Source organism: Lissotriton helveticus, chromosome 9, assembly GCF_964261635.1.
Source record: "Lissotriton helveticus chromosome 9, aLisHel1.1, whole genome shotgun sequence".
Classification (NCBI taxonomy): domain Eukaryota; kingdom Metazoa; phylum Chordata; class Amphibia; order Caudata; family Salamandridae; genus Lissotriton; species Lissotriton helveticus.
Window position 1 is genome coordinate 110,556,651 of NC_136070.1, and position 18,675 is coordinate 110,575,325.

The 18,675-nt window shown below is 44.9% G+C and overlaps 1 protein-coding gene across 8 annotated transcripts in view; it reads right to left on the reverse strand.

Moving 5' to 3' along the window:
• The window catches only part of LOC144780983 (uncharacterized), a 1,867,627-nt gene that overhangs the window by 742,957 nt on the left and 1,105,995 nt on the right, over window positions 1–18,675 (reverse strand). For all 8 annotated transcript variants that reach the window (XM_078659579.1, XM_078659581.1, XM_078659578.1 and 5 more), the window contains one exon: window positions 16,618–16,665. In XM_078659579.1, coding sequence (XP_078515705.1) covers window positions 16,618–16,665 — 48 coding nt within the window. The remainder of the gene's footprint in view (window positions 1–16,617; window positions 16,666–18,675) is intronic.

The following is an 18,675-nucleotide window of genomic DNA, read 5'->3' on the forward strand; positions in this document are numbered from 1 at the left end:
ACCACCATCAATATCATCACCACCAATACCACCGGCGAACACCCAATACAACGATGGGCCCTCATCTCGGTGGTATTACAACGCAAATGTCACTTCGCGAGAATGTTTACATAGTACGGCTCTACAACGCATGCTCTTACATTGCATGGTTTGGCACATCGCATGCTATTACTACGCAGGTTTGGAATACGTGGGGTTGTCAAAAGTGAATATAAAAAGACGATAAAAATTGTTGTATTTTTTTTTTACAATAAATCCAGCTATTATAACCTCAAAGCAATGCTTTCAATTTTAATATAACAATGCTTACAATGATGCGTGCCAATGTATTAATAATAAGCAATGCAATTTTAACATCATAATAATAACATTAAGACATCCCGTCTACTTTCCCGTCTGTGCGTGCCAATATTTTATAACAATAGTGCCGGTTTACAATTTTATTTCCTGTCTGTCATTTTTACATTTCCCGTCTGTGTGTGCCAACATCATAATACTTTGCAATGCAATTATAACATCATAATAACATTAAGTGCCGGTTTACAATGCGTGCCAATGTATTATTTGACTTTCCCGTCTACTTTCTCATCTGTGCGTGCCAATGTTTTATAACAATAGTGCCGGTTTACAAGTTTACAATTTTATTTCCCGTCTGTCTATTTTGACATTTCCCGTCTGTGCGTGCCAACATCATAATACTTTCTCACTTGTGAATAGTGCCCATTTAGTAGAACGGCTGCGGCGAGGAAAGCCCACAATCCAAGAAAAATCAATAGGCCGAGCAGAAGTAAAAATAATAATGCCACATGATTCGATAAATGCGCATGACGGAAACCACACGTGCTGTACTACCTACAGGCCAGGCTGCGCAGCGATAGGGAGCTCACGGATTGATTGTTTGTTTTCTATATATGGTTACCCCAAAAGCATGCACCTTAAACGCAGAACGGGGACTGTGAGTAGAATGTGTAGAAAGTGGTTTGAGATCAGCATGTTTGAGAAACACCAATCACCGTAGACAAGAACTCCATAGCGGACTGTGGCACTATAAACTTGTTCAAATGGTTTATTGTTTCAACTGTAGATTGAAACAGAGGCAGGCTGTGGACACCTCACTCTATATATCGTGCTCAGTGCGAGTAGACACAATGGCAGTATTTGGGCCACTTTCTGCAGGGGCGGCTCCTCCGAGCATCGCCTCACCACCTGGCCTAGAGCAAGCAAATGAAAAATAAAACTATGTTCTAGCATTGTTTTATTTTTCATGTGCCGGCCCTGAGCTAGCTTGGCTGTGCTGAAGGATGTGCAGTGTGGCTGTGGAGAAGTATGCGCATGGTGAATGTGCTGTGTGGCTTTGGTGAAGGATGTGCAGTGTGGCTGTGCTGAAGGATGTGCAATGTGGCTATGATGAAGGATGAGCAGTGTGGATATGCAGGGTGGCAGTGATGAAGGACGTGAAGTGTGGCAGCACCACCAAGGTAGTGTGTTAAGTAGGCCTGGGCAAAGCACTACTCTACGCCTGCGTAGTTTGCGAAGTTTGCGCAACTTCATACTACGCAAACTGCACGTAGCACAGTGAGAAAACGCTTAGCTTAGTGCAGCGGTCATTTTTTGCTTGCTCGCGGTCCTCAACGTCAAGTTGGCGACCGTGAGCAAGCAAAATGACATCCTGGCGAGACTTTTTCCTCGTTCGCAATCAGCAACATCAAGTTGCAGATCGCGAGCGTGGAAAATAAACATCCCTGTGCGATTCTCAACGCGGGGAGGTCTGGTTTCTCACTGCGAGTGGTTGCGTATGCTCGTACCACCAATACCAGCACCACCACCACCAATACCACCACCACCACCACCAATACCAGTTCCACCAGCACCAATACCACCAACACCAATACCACCAATACCAGCACCACAAATACCAACACCACCAATACCAACACCAATACCAGTACCAACAGCACCAACACCACATCACCACCAATACTACCAATACAGCACCACAAATACCAACACCACCAATACCACCACCACCAATACCAATACCACCACCACCACCAATACCAATACCACCACCTCAGTGCCTCTCCCTCACTAGTAAAAGCAGGGGCACTGTACAAGGCCAGAGCTGCAGTCGAGACCATACCTCCCTCCCTCCATGCACCATGAGGTGAAGTCAGGGCCCTACTACAGCTGAAGTATTTTTTATTAGGCAAAGATAGCAATGACATTAAGCAATGCCACACTGCACACTCAAATCATAGAGAGGTCAGGAAATAGCCCCTCCCCCCGCTTTTCCTCCTGAACTGCGACAGTGTAATCACAGAGCGAAAGGCATTGGAGTGCTTCGTTAGTGTTTATAGCCCTGTGGATTCCTCACCTTTTGAATTACCCTTGCGCCAGCATTCCACGAAAATTATTTTCTTAGCTCTCCCACGTCAACGAGTACGTCATATTAGCACGGCTCCACTCGTGACTCCTTATAACGTCTCTGGAGCCATAAGAAGACCTCGTTGTGTGCTGATGTCAGTTCCACCCATTTTTTCCGTGCCCTCACAAGTATACACAGTATATATAATATATATATATATACAATAAATATAGTATATACATCAACAGAAAGGAAAAGCCAATAAGCAAAGCACTTCCTAGTAGCACACTGTATGCAAGAAAATTACATAATAAAAACATCCATGTCAAACAGTAACGTTTTTATCCGGTATAAATAAGAGGACAATGGGGAGGTGGGTGGGCCAGTGAGGAATCTATAGGCAGATACTCTATCCACCAGAGAAAGTGTTACTGAAGGTAAGTAACATGTTTTTCTGATGGATACATCTGCCTGTGGATTCCTCACCTTTTGAATTGAATGCCCAAGCTGTACCTCTCCCGGAGGAGGGTGTCCACCAGACTACACCAAAAAATCCTGCAGAACAGAGCGTGCAAAATGACTGTCCCTCCTAACCTCAGAATCCAAGCAGTAAGGCTTTGCATTGTTGTGGAAGAAGGCCCAAGTTACTGCCTTACAAATATCAACAACAGGAAAACCTCTATCCATAGCAGAAGACGATGACTTAGCTCTAGATTAATGAGCTCCAATACATTCATGCGGCTTCTTCTTGGCCAGTGCGAAGCCGATCTTGATACACAAGATGGTCCACCTGGAGAGTGTTTATTTATGGACAGCTTTTCCTTTCATCCGTCCAATGTAGCCCACGAAGGGCTAATCATCCAGCCTTAAATCCCTGGTCCTGTCCAGGTATAAACTGACTGAACTCCTAGAGCCCAGGCGATGAAGTCTCTCCTCCTCTTTGGAGGGGCGAGGGGCGGATAGAAGGTTGGTAAGGTAACAGACTGAGCTAAATGGAAAGGAGTAACTACCTTAGATAGGAAAGCAGCCCTGGTCCTGAAAACCATCTGTTCTGGATGAATGGTTAAAAATAGAGGTTTTGAACTAAGAGCCTGAAGCTCACTTACCCTCCTAGCTGAGGTAAAATGGATCAAAGAGACCGTCTTGAAAGGTAGAAGCCTCAAAAGGAAACTATGTAGAGGCTCAAAAGGAGAACCCATCAGAAACGTAAGAATAAGATTCAAATCACACTGAGGCATAATGAAGGGAGTGGGAGGAAACCTATTGGTTAGGCCCATAATAAAACTCTTAACAATTGGAGATTTAAACAAAGACAGCTGATCCAGAAAACAAAGAAAAGCCAACAAATATCCTTGAACTGTAGCCACAGCACAACCCTGCTGAGCCAAAGAAAGAGAAAAACTTAGCACATCAGACAAACGGGCCTTCAAAGGATCAATGGACCTCTCTCCACATCATTTCAGAAATTTGGACCACATGGAGGAACAAATAGATTAGGCGGAGTGTCATCCACCATATCCGGTGGGGGAGAGAAGGTGCAGGCTCTGGAGGTGGGGGTGTAGAACCTGACCCTGCCACTGCGAGAGGAGATCTACCCTGAGAGGAAGATGGAGCAGAGGGTGCGATGAGAAGTCAAGTAGGTCTGTGTACCACACCCTTCTTGGCCATCCGGGGCGATCAATAAGACTTGGCAAATCTTTCTCAGAACTCGAAGAAATAAGGGTATGGGGGATACGCATAAAGGAGCTGAAAACTCCATTCCAACTGAAACTCGTCCCCAAACGCTCCCTGCATTGGAAACTGTAGACTGCAGAATGATGGGCAGTGCACGTTCTCCTGAGTGGCAAACAGATCCAACCGAGGAAATCCCCACATCTTGAAGATGAGATGGACTACCTCCGGATGAAGCCGCCACTCGTGATCGGCCGAGTAATGCTGACTGAGACTGTCCGTACGTACATTTAGCACACCGGCCACATGATTTGCCACCATACAAATTTGATGGCCCTGAGCCCAGGACCAGAGTCGCAGAGCCTCTCTGCAGAAATTATACGACCTACATCTCCCTGTTTGTTGATGTACCACATCACAATAGTGTTGTCCGTCAGGACCTGAACCAACTGACCATGAAGGGAATGCAGGAAGGCCTTAAGAGCCCGCAATTCCAAAAGGTTGATGTGAAGCAAACTTTCCTCTGGAGACCAAAGACCTTTGATCTCCAGATCCCCCAGGTGTGCTCCCCACCCAAGAGTGGAGGCATCCTTGATCACTGTGGCTACAGGTAGAGGTGGCTGAAAGGGATTTCCTTGAGACTGGTTGCCCTTCACACTCCACCAAGACAGCTCCACTGCAGTGTCTCTGGAGATTCTGATATTTATCCTGAGGTCTCCATTGTGCTGATATCACTGCCTGCGGAGACACCACTGTAGTGCCCTCATGTGCCAGCTTGCATGGCTGACCAACAGTATGCAGGAAGCAAACAGACTGAGCAGGCGTAGGACCTTCAGGACTGGAACAACCGCCCCATCATGAAACAAAGGAATCCTCTCCTGTATGTTGAGAATCCTCTGCGGAGGCGGGAAAGCTTGACAGACAGTAGTGCCCAGTACTGCCCCTATGAACAAGCTGTGCTTAGGAGGCACCAGGTGAGATTTGGGTACATTTGTCGAGAAACCCAAGTTAAACAACAATTGCGTTGTTGCATACAAGTGACGCAACACCATCTCTCGAGACTTGGCTTTTAGCAGCCAGTTGTCGAGATAAGGGAATACAGGAACCCCTAACCTTCTGAGATATGCTGCCACCACCACCATCACTTTCATGAAGATCCGTGGTGCAGAAGTGAGACTGAACAGAAGAAATGCAAACTGGTAGTGTTGCGACCCTGCCACAAACCGGGGATACTTCTGATGCAACTTCAGGATGGGAAGATGAAAATACGCATCCTGCAAATCGATCAACACCATCCAGTCTTCCTGTTGCAGCGCTAGAAGAACCTGAGCCAAGGTCAACATTTTGAGGTAAAAATTTTAAATCTTAAGGTCCAGGATCGGCCTCAATAGGCAGTCCTTCTTGGGGATCAGGAAATAACAGGAGTACCATCCCTGACCCCTTTCCAGCTCTAGAACCTCTATCACTCCTTTCTCCAACAAGACAAGAACTCCTGTTGTAAGAGAAGTAAATGGTCCTCTGAACTCCAACCCTGGCGAGGAAGGTAAGGAGGTGGAAAATCCAGAAAAGGGAGGGCATACCAATTTCACACAAGATTCAAATCCCAACGGTCTGAGGTAATCGATTTCCAATCTTGTAGAAAATGGGACACCAACCCCCTACAGGACCAACATTTTCCAAGATAGAGGATATAGAGCTTCTTTCCTCTGGTACCAGTGGGGGGGGGAAGGAGAAGAGGAGGAGGACTGCTGCAGAGAGGCTCCTTGAAGATGGACTCTATTTTTTCCCCTGCACAAACTGTATAGAGGATTTAGCTGTTGTTGTTGCTGAGGCTGCTGATGACCTCAAAAGGAAGCCACCTTCCCATAGCCTCGATATCTTTTGTATCCTTAGCCCCTGGGCTGGGACATCAGGCCCAAAGATCTTGCAGTATCTCTACTGTCTTTAAAACGCTGTAAAGCAGAGTCTGCTTTGGCACGTAACAATCTTGAGCCATCAAAAGGCAGATCTAGAAGAGTAGCCTGAACATCTGGCAAAAAACCTGAAGATCTGAGCCAGGCATGTCTTTCCATAGCGACTGAATGACTTGTCGGGCAGCTGCTTGAGAATCTGAAAGAGCTTAAAAAAATGAACTTGATCTTCCTCAGGAAGCTTAGGGGCCAATTGCTTAACAGAGTCCATAAGGGTATGAATGTACCTTCCAAGTAAGCAAGAGGCGTTTTTAGACTTCAGCGCCATACTTGCTGAGGAAAACACCTTCTTGGCCGACTGGTCTAGCTTTTTTGAATCTCTATCCCCTTGGGTGGTAGGAAAGGACCCAGACGACTGCTTGGAGCAAAAAGTCTGGACCACCAAGATTTCTGTAGATGGGTGGGCAGGAAGAAAAGCTGGCTCATCAGGAGCAGGTCTATATCTTCTTTTTACTGATCTGGAAACTGTAGGAGCAGACAGGGGCTTCTGCCACACGTCCATAATTGGCTCCGTCAACGCCTCATTAAAAGTCAGCAGAGGCTCACTAAGAGAAGAAGCAGTATTAAGCACTTCAGTCAGAATGTTTGATTTTACTTCAGCTTAAGGCATCTGAAGATCCAACAACTCCGCCGTTTTCCTAACCACCACATGATAAGGGGCAATATCCTGAGAGGAAATAGCTTTTGGTGAAGAGAGCTCCCACTCTGGGGAAGTGTCTAAACCACTAGCCTCATGTAGACCTTCGAATTCATCTACGGTGTTGAAAATCTCCCCATCCTCTTGCTCCTACTGATACTCATCTTCCTCTAGCAGCCTTTGTGCTTCCCTCCTGGATCGCTGCTTTGGGATTGGCAGCGGTAGCGCTATCCTCAGCGCCAATGACAACGGTGCTGGCGTCGAAGGAGGACCTTCCAAAACAGGAAGCGGAGCCGATCGAATCCAAGACGGCACCAATTCAACACCAGACGGAGTTGGAGGCTTCGGAGTTGAAAACCTCAGCGCCGGAAACTGCCAAGATGGAGCCGTCAGCATAAAAGGCACGAAGGGTGCCTGGGAATACTGCTGGGGAATGCTCAGGCACCCTGAACTGGAGGTCGGGGTTGTGGAGCCGGTGAGATCAGTGCCCGCACAGTCGAAGCCGCAGGTACAGGAGAAGACTCTCTGGGAGCCAAAGAAACCCTGGGCGCCGGAGAACCTCTTGGCGTCGAAGAGTCTCTGGACTACAGCGAACTTGCCTCCTCTTCGACTTCTTATGCTTCTTAGACTCAGAAGACGAGAGGCTGATGGTCGGTGACCATAGTGAACGGCCGTCCACAGAGGTACAGATGAAAATGACTGCAGGCCCACTTGATTGCGAGCGCTTCGCGCTCAACCTGGGCGTACCTTGTTTCTGTGGAGGTGAGGGACTTGCTGGCGAATGCTAGGTCAGCCCACTGGCCTGGCTCGTGTTCCTGGGCTAATACCGCACCAAGTCCTATGGGGCTCGCATCAACTAGCACCTCCGTTCGCTTCGCGGGATCAAAGTAAGCCAGCGTTGCTTCTCCTAGGAGAGCATCTTTTATCCCTTGGAAGGCCTCTCCCACTTTTGGGCCCCAGTGCCATGTTGCATCTGCTTTCGTGAGAGCCCGCAGCGGCTCGCTCCGGGGGGCCAGACCTGGTATAAATCGCCCACAGTACGTGGTCATTCCCAGGAAGCTTCGTACTTTCGTTGGTGTCTTTGGCGCGGGGGTATCCTTAATTGTTTTCTACTTCCTCGTGTCCACCTGTATGCCTTCTTGGTTGAAAACGTAGCCGAAGAACTCGTGGGAAGGTTGGAAAAACTGGCACTTGTCTTTATGTAGAGTGGCTCCGTATTTGCTAAGGCATGTCAGTGTGCTGCGGAGATGGTGGTGGTGATCGGCGGCCGTTGCTGAGTGGATGAGGTTGTCGTCACTCACGTTCAGCACTCCAGGTAGGCCTGATAACAGCTCCCGTATTGTGTTCTGGAACACTTCTGCTGCCGAGGGTATTCCAAAATTCAGCCGTTTGTATCTTCTGAGCCGTAGATGCGTGCTGAAAGTGGTGATATATCTGCTCTCCTTGGACGAGTAGTTGGTGAAACCCTGCGTTTAAGTCAATTTTCGAAAACCACTTGGATCCTTTGACATCCGCAATGATGTATTCTATTGTTGGTGTTATGTGGCGTTCCCTCCTAATTGCTTTATTGGGCAGCCGCATGTCGATACATAGGTGTATGGCCCCAGACTGTTTTGGATTTTCCGCGATGACCATCGGGGACACCCATGGTGTCGGCCCGGATACTTTTTCGATGACTCCTTGCTCCTCTAGTGCTGCAGCTCCTTCTCACGAGCGGCCGCAGGTGGAAAGGAATTCTCCTGTGTCGCAGGGCAACTGGGGCGACCAATTTGTCAATGTGTAGCTTGATAGGGTCACACTTGATGCACCCGAGGCCTTGGAACAGCTCGGGGAAATGTCCGAGGAGCTCTTCTACCTGGTATGTCCGGATTCGCCTGGAGAAAGCGATTAGCTTTAGATCCTCCGCAGTGTGACTACTCAGGAGGGTATCTGCTTCTCTGTCGATTAACATGGATGGTTGCCGTCACCTAAAGGTCGTCTGCTTTGATGGGTACTGAGATCTTCCCTTTCAGCGGCAAAGGCGTGTCCACTCCATACGCATAGATTCTGGTTTTGGATGGCACTATAGGAGGGCGAGGGCGTAGGCTTCGGTATTGTTGTAGGTCCATGACGTTCACTGTCGCTCCTGTGTCAATGACCGCCTTCACCTCCGTTCCCGCGACTTGGACTATGCACGTGGGTTGTGGTCGGCGGCACTGTTTGAGCACCCTTGTGAAGGATACTATGTACACTTCTTCATCGTCATCTTCTGGTAGTAGAGGAGAGCCGAAGTGTAATAGCTATTACATTTTTGTCCTGGAATATTGCAGGGTTGGCAAACAAGTTTCATGATCTACTATGGTTGCAATTCAGGAAGCAATTCCAGGTGATCAGCCTTCAAGAAACATGGTTGGTGGATTGTGACTTATTCCTGGAGGGTCACAAGGCTTTCTTTGTTCCAGCTATTCCTGCAGCAAGTGGAAGACCCAAGGTCGGCTTAGTTATTTATATCTCTTTAGCTGTTGATTGTCAGATCCAGGTTGTGCCATCGCCATGCCGGGAAATGTAAAAAAGGGAGACAATAGATGGGGTCTTATCAATTTTTACAACTCTGTACCTTATCTACATGGTGCATGTAACATTACCTCCCTGGGCACATTTATTAGCCAGTCCTTTGACTTCATTTTACATAGCCTTATGGTTTTTGGTGTTTTTAACACCCATCCTTGTGGCAACCAAATGTCATCCTGTTTATCTGAAATGGGCCGTCCGCCAATGAAGGGATTCAACTTTGAACATCTTGCTCAGGGGAAATTGTTGAATAACTTGTTTAATGAATTTGATATGATGTCCATGATGTCCTTAACTGCCCCGCATACCATATTCCCTGTTCCAACTTTTAAAGGGAGAGGTAGGGGGTCATTTATTGGCTTTATTCTAATCTCTTCCTCTTTACAAACCTTATTTTGTGGTTGTAATATTAGTGAGAGTGAACATAGTGACCGTAACTCCCTTTGTGACTTCATGAGGGGTCCATTGTCAATATGTATTGGTGATGTAGCAATCGGGTGTACATTTAGACGTACGGACGGCAATCGACATCTGAATTGGTCCCAGATTTCCCCAGATAAATTCTACTGGGCAGTGAGAGAATCTTGTGCTCCTGAGCTAGCGCGGTGCACCGTGCCAGGTTCCTTCCCAGGTGAGGTTATTGGGGCTTATGAATTTATAGCCCATAAAGTTGGTGCAATTTTAAGTATTCCAGCAGGTGGAATGGTTAGTTCTGGCCCCAGATGGTTTGACGTGTCCTGTTCTTGGGCTGCGAAAAATCTGAGGGAAGCCTTTGCTGTTAAACCAAGAAATCAAACACTGGTGTGCACTCACCGTAAAGAATATAAATTATCGCTGGCCAGACAGAAGGGTGTTGATCGTTTCATGTACCCTCAGGAATAGCTCCAGGTTCTGGAGCATCGTACTCAACCAATAAGGAGCTGTAGAGGGAAAGAAATAAACAGGTCGCCCTATATAAATACAAAGACCTGTTCATCCGAGACTCCTCTGCTTGAGGATACCTTTATAAGTCGAGGCAGGGATTCCATCACTATTTTTCCCTAACACTCGTCACTTACACCAGAGGTAGTGTCCTCCCACTTTACTGCCTGAATTTTCTTTAAAAAAACTTTTACCCAGGTAATTGTGCTACTTGTTTCAATTTTATTTTCAGGTGTATGTTTTTTTATAATGGTGTGTGAATTTTGTATGATGCACAATTTTTTATGTTTTTAATACAATTCAGCAGGTATTTCATCATCATTTAATGTGGTTGTTTTGTGGCATTGCAAACACAGAGGTATGGGTCTTTGGTATACTTGATATGAATGTTTGAAAGTTCTCTTATATTTAAGGATTTTAGTATTTAATTACCGAAGGGAATTTAAACTTTTCTTTAATTTACAACACTTACACATCATTTTCACTGCACTATTTATCACTACTTTGGAGACGTTGCAGGCCGGTCTCTTCCTCTGATATTTAAAATCTAACAAGCTGTTGAGAATGCCCTTTAGTGCAATGCAATAGATCTCGCATTTGCAAGAGTTTAAGCTATTAGTATTGTAAATGATAATGCCTTTTATTTATGTTTTAAACCCAAAATATAAATAAAAGGCATTGTCATTTACAATGCCAATAGCTCAAACTCGAGTGAATGCAAGACCAATTGCATTGCAAAATCTTGTTCTTTACAGCAGATAGTATTCTGTAGCAGTGCTGCCCCAAAGGTTCTAATTGAGCTTGTTCTTGTTTAATATAAGGGGGTGATGAGTTCTACATTTGCCTTTAAAAGCAGGAGAGACACCCTAGATTCTCTATTAAAGGTTACCAAAATAGGGAGAACTCACATATCTATCACACATTAATGATGAATATCAGACCCAATATTTACTGCCGTGGGGCGGACCACAGTGAAACTTGCAGTGTCAGACACATGTTCTCTCCCCACATGAAACTGCTTGGTCTTGATTCTTTCTTTTGCAAACCTCTCACAGTAGCTGATTGGCTTTCGTATACCTCTAACAAAGGACGGGATGCAGGTGATGAAGGGCACGGTACCCAGAATATCCTTTCAAAGTGCATTGTTACAGCTTTCTAAGGAAAGTTTAACATCTCAAGTCACTTTGGTCTACCAGCATATTGAATGACTTCTTTAGAAGTATGACCCAGAACCAGTATTTTTTCAGCAGGAACCCTCCAATTCTCCTGCTTATGGATGAAATGAAAGGATTCCCTAGTTTGCATTAACATCAAGGTCAGACAAGATTTCTTGAAAACCGCATAATATCTTAGGGCACTTGTAGGAAAGTAGGATCTGCTTTCATGGTTACCCTCAATTTTTACTGGGGTAATTCTGTTTTCTGACTAGTTTGACCCAGATGCTGTTAATCAGGACTCCAGTCACTGTGCTCTCTTCCTAAATTGGATTAGGGTAAGTACTTTGATACTTTCCTAATTGCCTACTGGTGTAAATTTCTAAGTCCCCGGTATACGGTACTAAGGTACCCAGGACATAGGTACACCAGGGGTCTCCTTGGCTGCTGCATGTATTATGCCACAAATGAGAGACCACTCAGACTGTGACTACAGGCCTGCCATTGCAGGTTGTGTGAGCTGGCGCTAGCACAACTCACAACAGATATAAGTTTCCTTATATCTGAGGTCACTGCACTTAAAACCTATAAGTCAATCCTAAGGTAGGTCTTTCAATACTGAAGGCAGGGTGCTAAGTTATAATGTGTGAGGGCACCCTGCATGAGCAGGACAACTCTTACAAACCCAGGAGTCGATTCTCCAGACTTTTAAAGTACAGTCAGCCATTTTACACAAATAGTGGGCATCAAGTCAATTACGAGATGTCTAATTATATATTGACTGCATCAAAACCGCTCATGTTTGTTATCAAACATGTTGGAATCCTATCCCAACAGCGATTCCAGTGTTGGATGTAGGAATCCATGTACAGGGGGACTCCCCTAGGGAGCCCCCTTGTATTCCCAGTACCAGCCTTTCAGGGTCTAACAGCAAGCTGCTGTCGACCACAGACACAATTTTGCCCTCCTGATGCTGAGCCAGGCTTGAGCAGTCGAAGGTAGAACAATAGGTTTCCTGTCACTGGGAGATGTGACCACCTCTCAGACAGGACTTAGTGGGTTGGGCTGGGATGGGGGCGCTTGTTCGCGCCACAAGACTGCTTTGAAGGGCATACTTGGTGCCCTCTTTGCATTGTCAAATTGAAACCAGTATAGAGAGCCATTGGCTCCTGCTCTAGACGAAACTGGACAAAGGACATGGGAGTATCCTTCCCTCTGTCCAGACCCTCCTTGGGTATGGACCCCTGAATCGTCCCAATTCTTTCCTTAGGGTACTTAAGGACTTACCTGTGGGTGGGTCTACAGATTCATTGTGGGACAAGATTCAGATCCTAAACCACTTCCACTTCAATCATCTGAGCTCCTTGGACTACATTGGACCTTGCCTGGATCGAAGACTGCATCAAGGACTACTCCTGTTGTTTCTGGTCTCGTCGTCCTGCTTGTCTTCTGCGTTGTCTGTGCCTGTGCTTCATCCAGGGTTTTCTCGATGCCTGTGGGCAAGAAAGACACCCGAAGGAATCTCCCTTGGAGTAAAAGAGTCACTCCCCTGCATCTGCAGGCACCACAGCGAAGCTGACTGCTGCTCCGAAGCTCCCACGGACTCTGAAACGTTCAGCAACACAGGTGATGGTTCTGCAACTCCCTTGATACCTACACTGTCTTCTCATCAAGTTGAGGCCAGTATCCCTCGTTGCTTGAGCAGAACCCCTGTGCACCGTGTCGACTTTCCGTTGACAAGGCTTGTTGACTCTGTCCTCCAGAAATCTTCAGGTTACAAGATGCTCCAGCCTCACGCATCTCTTCCTACCAACGTCTTGGTCCTCACTGCATCCTGTGCACCGTGGGCCTGCATCTTTGGTGAGCTGCTCGAGGTCCTCTTGCAACTCTTGATACTCCTGTGCCTTTGGCCTGTGGGTCCTGGCAAGGTTCTTATTTGGCTTTAGAGGGCTCCCCTGCTTACTCGAGGCCTGCTCTGACTCTCTTGCACTAGATGAGTCCCTTGGACTTTACTTGTTCCAACACTGCACGTTCTTCATTTTCCATGTCTGTTGCTATTGCCAAGGCTTGTTGGTGCATCCACCGTACACCAACCCGTTTTTTTTACTTCTGACGTGGTACAGCTCATGAACGGCTCCTGATCTTCCACAGAATTGCCTTGTCGTCACAGCTGCAGCGACAATATCACTGCCATCTCTCCTGCATTTTCCACCATCGGTGCCTCCTGGTCCCTCCTGAATGGCATAGACTTTGTCTTCTCTGCTTGCAGGTACTCCTCTTCAAGAATCCATCCTTGTATTCCACCAGACTCTTTTACCTTCTTCGCCAGCAGCATCTGTACTGAAGTTCTCCATTGTGTTCTACGGCGGGCTCTGACCTAACTTTGCACCCACACACCTGGCTTCCCTGGTGTAGGTATCCCAGTTCCTTAGGTATCCACGGGTAAGGTGACCCTCCAACCTTCCATCTTCCACAGGGTTTCTTCAGGTCTTCGTTGAGTACGCGGTTGTGTTTTCACTCTGCACGCAGCCTTTGTGGTGTTCCTGGGTACTTACCTCAGGTGGTCCATTTGGTCCCCAGCTCTTTTGAATCTTCTGGGTCAAGTCTCGACAGTCACAGTTCGCATTCCACTTTCTTAATATATGGTTTAGTCTCCCATTGGGGACCACTGTGTAATTGTGCTTACTTACCTGTTTCCTTTTGAAATATTAAGTGTTTTGTGAAGATATCTCTAGGTAGGAGATATACTAATGTGTTAGTGAGTGTGAATACTAAAATTTAACTATTTGTATAACTGCACTGTGCGGTTCTTTTTTGTTTAACCTACACTATATGATTAGTTCTGGTAAAATAGGCTGCTTAACACTCCTTCTGGACTAAGCCTGAAGGCTGCTTTCCACAACTACCACTTAGAGGGCTTTCTATGATATCTAAGACCATTAAAATCACCTAAGGGTTGTCTGGATTAGTGCAGGGTCCTTCACTTAAATAAGTGTGCACAATATACTAAGCTAGCCTTCTCCAACACTTTTCTAAACTAGAAAAGGCAAAGATTGAGCCACAGTGGCTAGATGCAAACTAGACAGTTTTGCTTCTGACAGTCGGAGGTTGGAGAGGCATTTTAGTAAGGCTTAAAAAATGGCCTCAAAGGAGCATTGACATTGCTAATCCTTATCTCGTTGGATCTAATGAGAAGAAAACGTTATTTATATGGGAACTGCTGCACTGCAGAGATAGAAAAATGCATAGATGTGGAAGACTGCCTTAGCCAATGACAACAACTCTGGCTCTACTTTGTCTCTATATGGGGTAACTTGACTAGCAGGAGGTGAGCCTGTTTAATTCAGTCTAACCTCAATGATTGCCCATTAGCAGCAACACATCTAAAAGTTATTTATTTTATTTGACCTTTAATAATATTCCGTTAACCCAAACTTCTCTGCTGTTCTCAAGTGGAAATCGATGATAGATCGGGGGATTTTTTTACACATATAAAATGTTCTAATATTTGTATTTTTAAATATTTTTCATTATGTGAATCTTATAAAATCTCATGTGGGTAAAATCTTACATCATTTTGAGTCATGGTGGACAGTTCATTCGGGAAATGTCTAGTGGGAGACATTTTCTGCTAGAATCCGTCTCCTGCATGTTTTTTATAAGCAAGATATGCCCCCACATTCAATTGTCAAGCGAGGTACTTGTAAATTAATTTAATAAAATATTGCATTATTTTTCACAATTTTCACTTGATTTCACAGTAAATTTGATTTCACATACCCCCTCTTTGCAGGCATTTTTATTTTACAATGTGTACTATTGCTTCACAAGCCCTTTATGTAAAGTCATCTAAATGGAGCTTATTTTCAGTTAAAAATCATATACTGTTTTGTCCCTAGGCTTATCTTAAATTTAATTTGAAGAAGCCTTGGTAATTGACTTCCTCGTCTCATTTTCTTTCGCTTAAATGCTTTTTAACATGATTTTTCACAAGGAAAAAGGTAAACCCATCAATAAATTGTAAAACAGTTGATCCCTGCCAGTGATAGCTTCTGCTAAGAGGTGCTGGGGAATGTACAGTTGGAGAATGGTAGTTCTTAGTGTGAGTTCCTACCAGGTGCAGAAATGCAAGAATGTCATATCTAGTGTTGTTGTCCTGGTGTCAAGGGAATCGAACCTTAAGAGGCCTTAAATGAAAAGTCAATTGCAAAAACAACAGTTGATGGACAGAATGCAGAACAATGTCATATATTCACCCCAGTACAGAGATCTGGGCCTAAATCCGTCGAAGCTTGTTTCCGGTCCAGGGAAGGCATGGCTTGGCAGTTCGGGCTGCCAAGTTCCCATGAGGCACAGGGTCAGACTGATTTGCATATGGCCATGTCTGAACTGGGGTGGCAGAGTGGGCTAAAGAATGGTGATGGATTAAACCCAGATATGTTGACTGGGTATGAGTGTTTGATTGGTTCAGATTCTCCGTTCATCACACCCCCTTTTGTACCGCTTTGTTCGCCATAAGTTGGCAGGGTATGCTCAGATGTGAGTCCCCTGCTCACTTTGCCACTGGATTCAAGCAAGCCTGGCTGAAGACGGCTGAAATGCCAGAAACTGGTCCTAGGAAGCTTGTTTCCGGTCCAGGGAAGGTATGGCTTGGCAGTTCGGGCTGGACTGTTCCCATGAGGCACAGGGTCAGACCGATTTGCATATGGCCATGTCTGAACTCTTAATGTTTAAAAAAAATTAATCAATTGTTTAATAAGAACAATCTTTTAGAAGTAAGCTTTAATATGCTTCTTTTAAAAACATAATTTTATACAAACACAATCAGTTTCTTACAAAAATAAGGTTAATAAAAATACGAGTTCCTGATTAGCTAATCAATATTCACCAGGGAATTCCAGCTAATTTTCTATGTAGCAGATGAGTAGATGTTTTAGGATTTGTAATATTCTCAATTTGTGTCTATAATAAATAAAATCCCACTTCTATTTAGGTCCTAAACATGATGGATGAGAACCTACTCAATCAATGAACATCGAGAAAGGCAGAGACACAAACATAAAAGACATGCAACCAATACATTTACATGTTAATTGTAGATGCATTTAGCTGGACTATTCAGAGTCAAGTTAAGCCCTGGATGGTCTTCAAAATACAGTAGAAATGACGTCTAAATGCCTACAATATAGGATTTAAATACAGGCATGTGGCTCTTCTCTTTAGAATGGAACTCCATTTATCATTTTGTAACGCATATGCTTCCTTCGGGCAACAAAGAGGAAGAAAGATACACTGCTTGGAGTAGTGCATCTCTCTCCCTCTCGCCTGCTAATATTCGAAAGTACTTACCATATCTGAGTTGCTTTTCACTATTTGCTCTGAAGTCTGCGGAAGATCCTAGAAGAAAATTACAACACCAATAAACATGTGCAACAATATAAAAGAAAGGTATGAAAATAATAGTTATCCTCTTGTGAATAGATTTTAATGTCTTTGAAGGAAAGCTAGTGTGAATGTTGAGCACTAAGAACCTGAAAGCTGCTGATGCCAGTTTCCTGGGGCTCAGTGGGCAGAATAGAAACTATATCAGAGCAATGATATTCAAATTTATGTATGAAGGGATAATAACACTCACAAATGGTACAAGTGCATGGTTTTAATTGGGTCAAAGGAAACACCAGAAAATCCAAAGTTTGCATCAAAGCTCCTACTGTTTGAGTGCCAAAGAAAAGAAGAGATTGTAACCACATTAGGAAATATACGTTGGAAAATATAATTCAACAAAAGGCAAAGAAAAAAAAAGATGAGGGAATAGGAAAGTGCATGGTTTCAGGTTTCAAGTTTATTTTATTAGCATAGTTACTTAAATTCATTGCATCAAATCACATTGATAATTTTGTTTTGTAAAAGCTATATAAGGGTAATAAATAAATAAAGGAAATTAATAAAGATAAGTTAGTGTCCATTTTCGATTCCGCTTGTAATTTGAAGTTTGTTTTCTGGGCATCTGTTAAGAGCCTATATGTTTAGTCAGATGTTTAGGTCTCGCTATTATATCCCGCAGGGATTAATAGGCGAGTATATAGTAGCCAAAACAAACTCTTGACCAAGTGCGGATTACGTCCAGTTCATGTGATCCTGTCGTGTGAGACACGCGTGCACGTCAAACCCATCTGCCTCGCACCAGACTTCAATGGAATGCGCTCCCAAGCTGCTCCCCTGCCCCCTGCCATCAGACTTCAAAGCAATGCGCTCCCGCCCCGCCCCCCCACAGCAATGCCAAGAGCTTGTTTACAATAACGTTCTCGTGTTGAACATTCCCTCCCTCCCTTCCACCATCACCATCTCCTGCTCGTGTTTTTACAATAACGACATTCTTGTGTTACTTGCAGCTTCGCACTGCATCTCCTCATGTTGTACTCTCCATTCCACTACCACCATCTCCTGCCTCGGCTCAGATTGGTTGCACTGACAGGGCAGAGATGAATGCTGTTTTTTTTTCTTATTACCTCCCTCATGTAAGTTTCTTCAATGTTGCTCTATGTCACCCAGTCACCAGCCTGTTGCGCTCGCCAGTGTGCTTCTTCCCACTGTGTTCCTTCTGCGACCTCCCCAATATCCCCCATGTTGCTTTTATTTATGTTTTGCAGTTTTATATAGTGCGAACTCGACCCGAAGATATTAAAAGCATTTTACATCAGTACCAGTTACATTATTTATTTTATTTTTTAGACAATGATTTGCCCAGAATGACAGGATGTTGAGCCAACGCAGAGACTCGACCCTGGTTCCTCCCCTTGCAAAGCCAGCAGCTCTGGCCATAACACCACATGCTTTCCCCAAGGTTGCTTTCACTTTCAACTTCACAACCTCCCTCATTTTGCTTCGGCATGCTCCCCCCCCCTCGTTACTCCCCTCCACCACCATTATCTGCATTCACTCCACATTGCTCCAGGAGCAATACATTGTTGTCGGAAATATATGCTGTAAACAATAAGATGATATGTCGCCTAATGTAAACGTTACGCTGCAAGGCATTGTGTCAATCCTTTAAAGTAAACTGCAGGTAATGTGTAATATTTGTTCCAGAAAAAGTGTGTTTGTCCTCCAGGCATGACACACCTCGCCTGTATTTTTAAACTTTATTTCTCTTAGAGTCCGAGATAGTTGCCTACTGCGCTTGCATAAACTCCAACCGTAACACCGGTTTTGTTCTGACCTGCACGTTTCTCTGTCTGTGTCTTCTGTTTGCTACTGCTGGAAGGTTCCCATGCATGCACAACAGCCTGTGCAAACTCCACCATAAGGCATGAAGCACATACTGAAGTTTTTATTTAAAGCTAGTTTGGTAGCTAAAATGGCACAGTGGCAGTGCTATGTAGACAACAGAGAAGGGACACAGCTTGA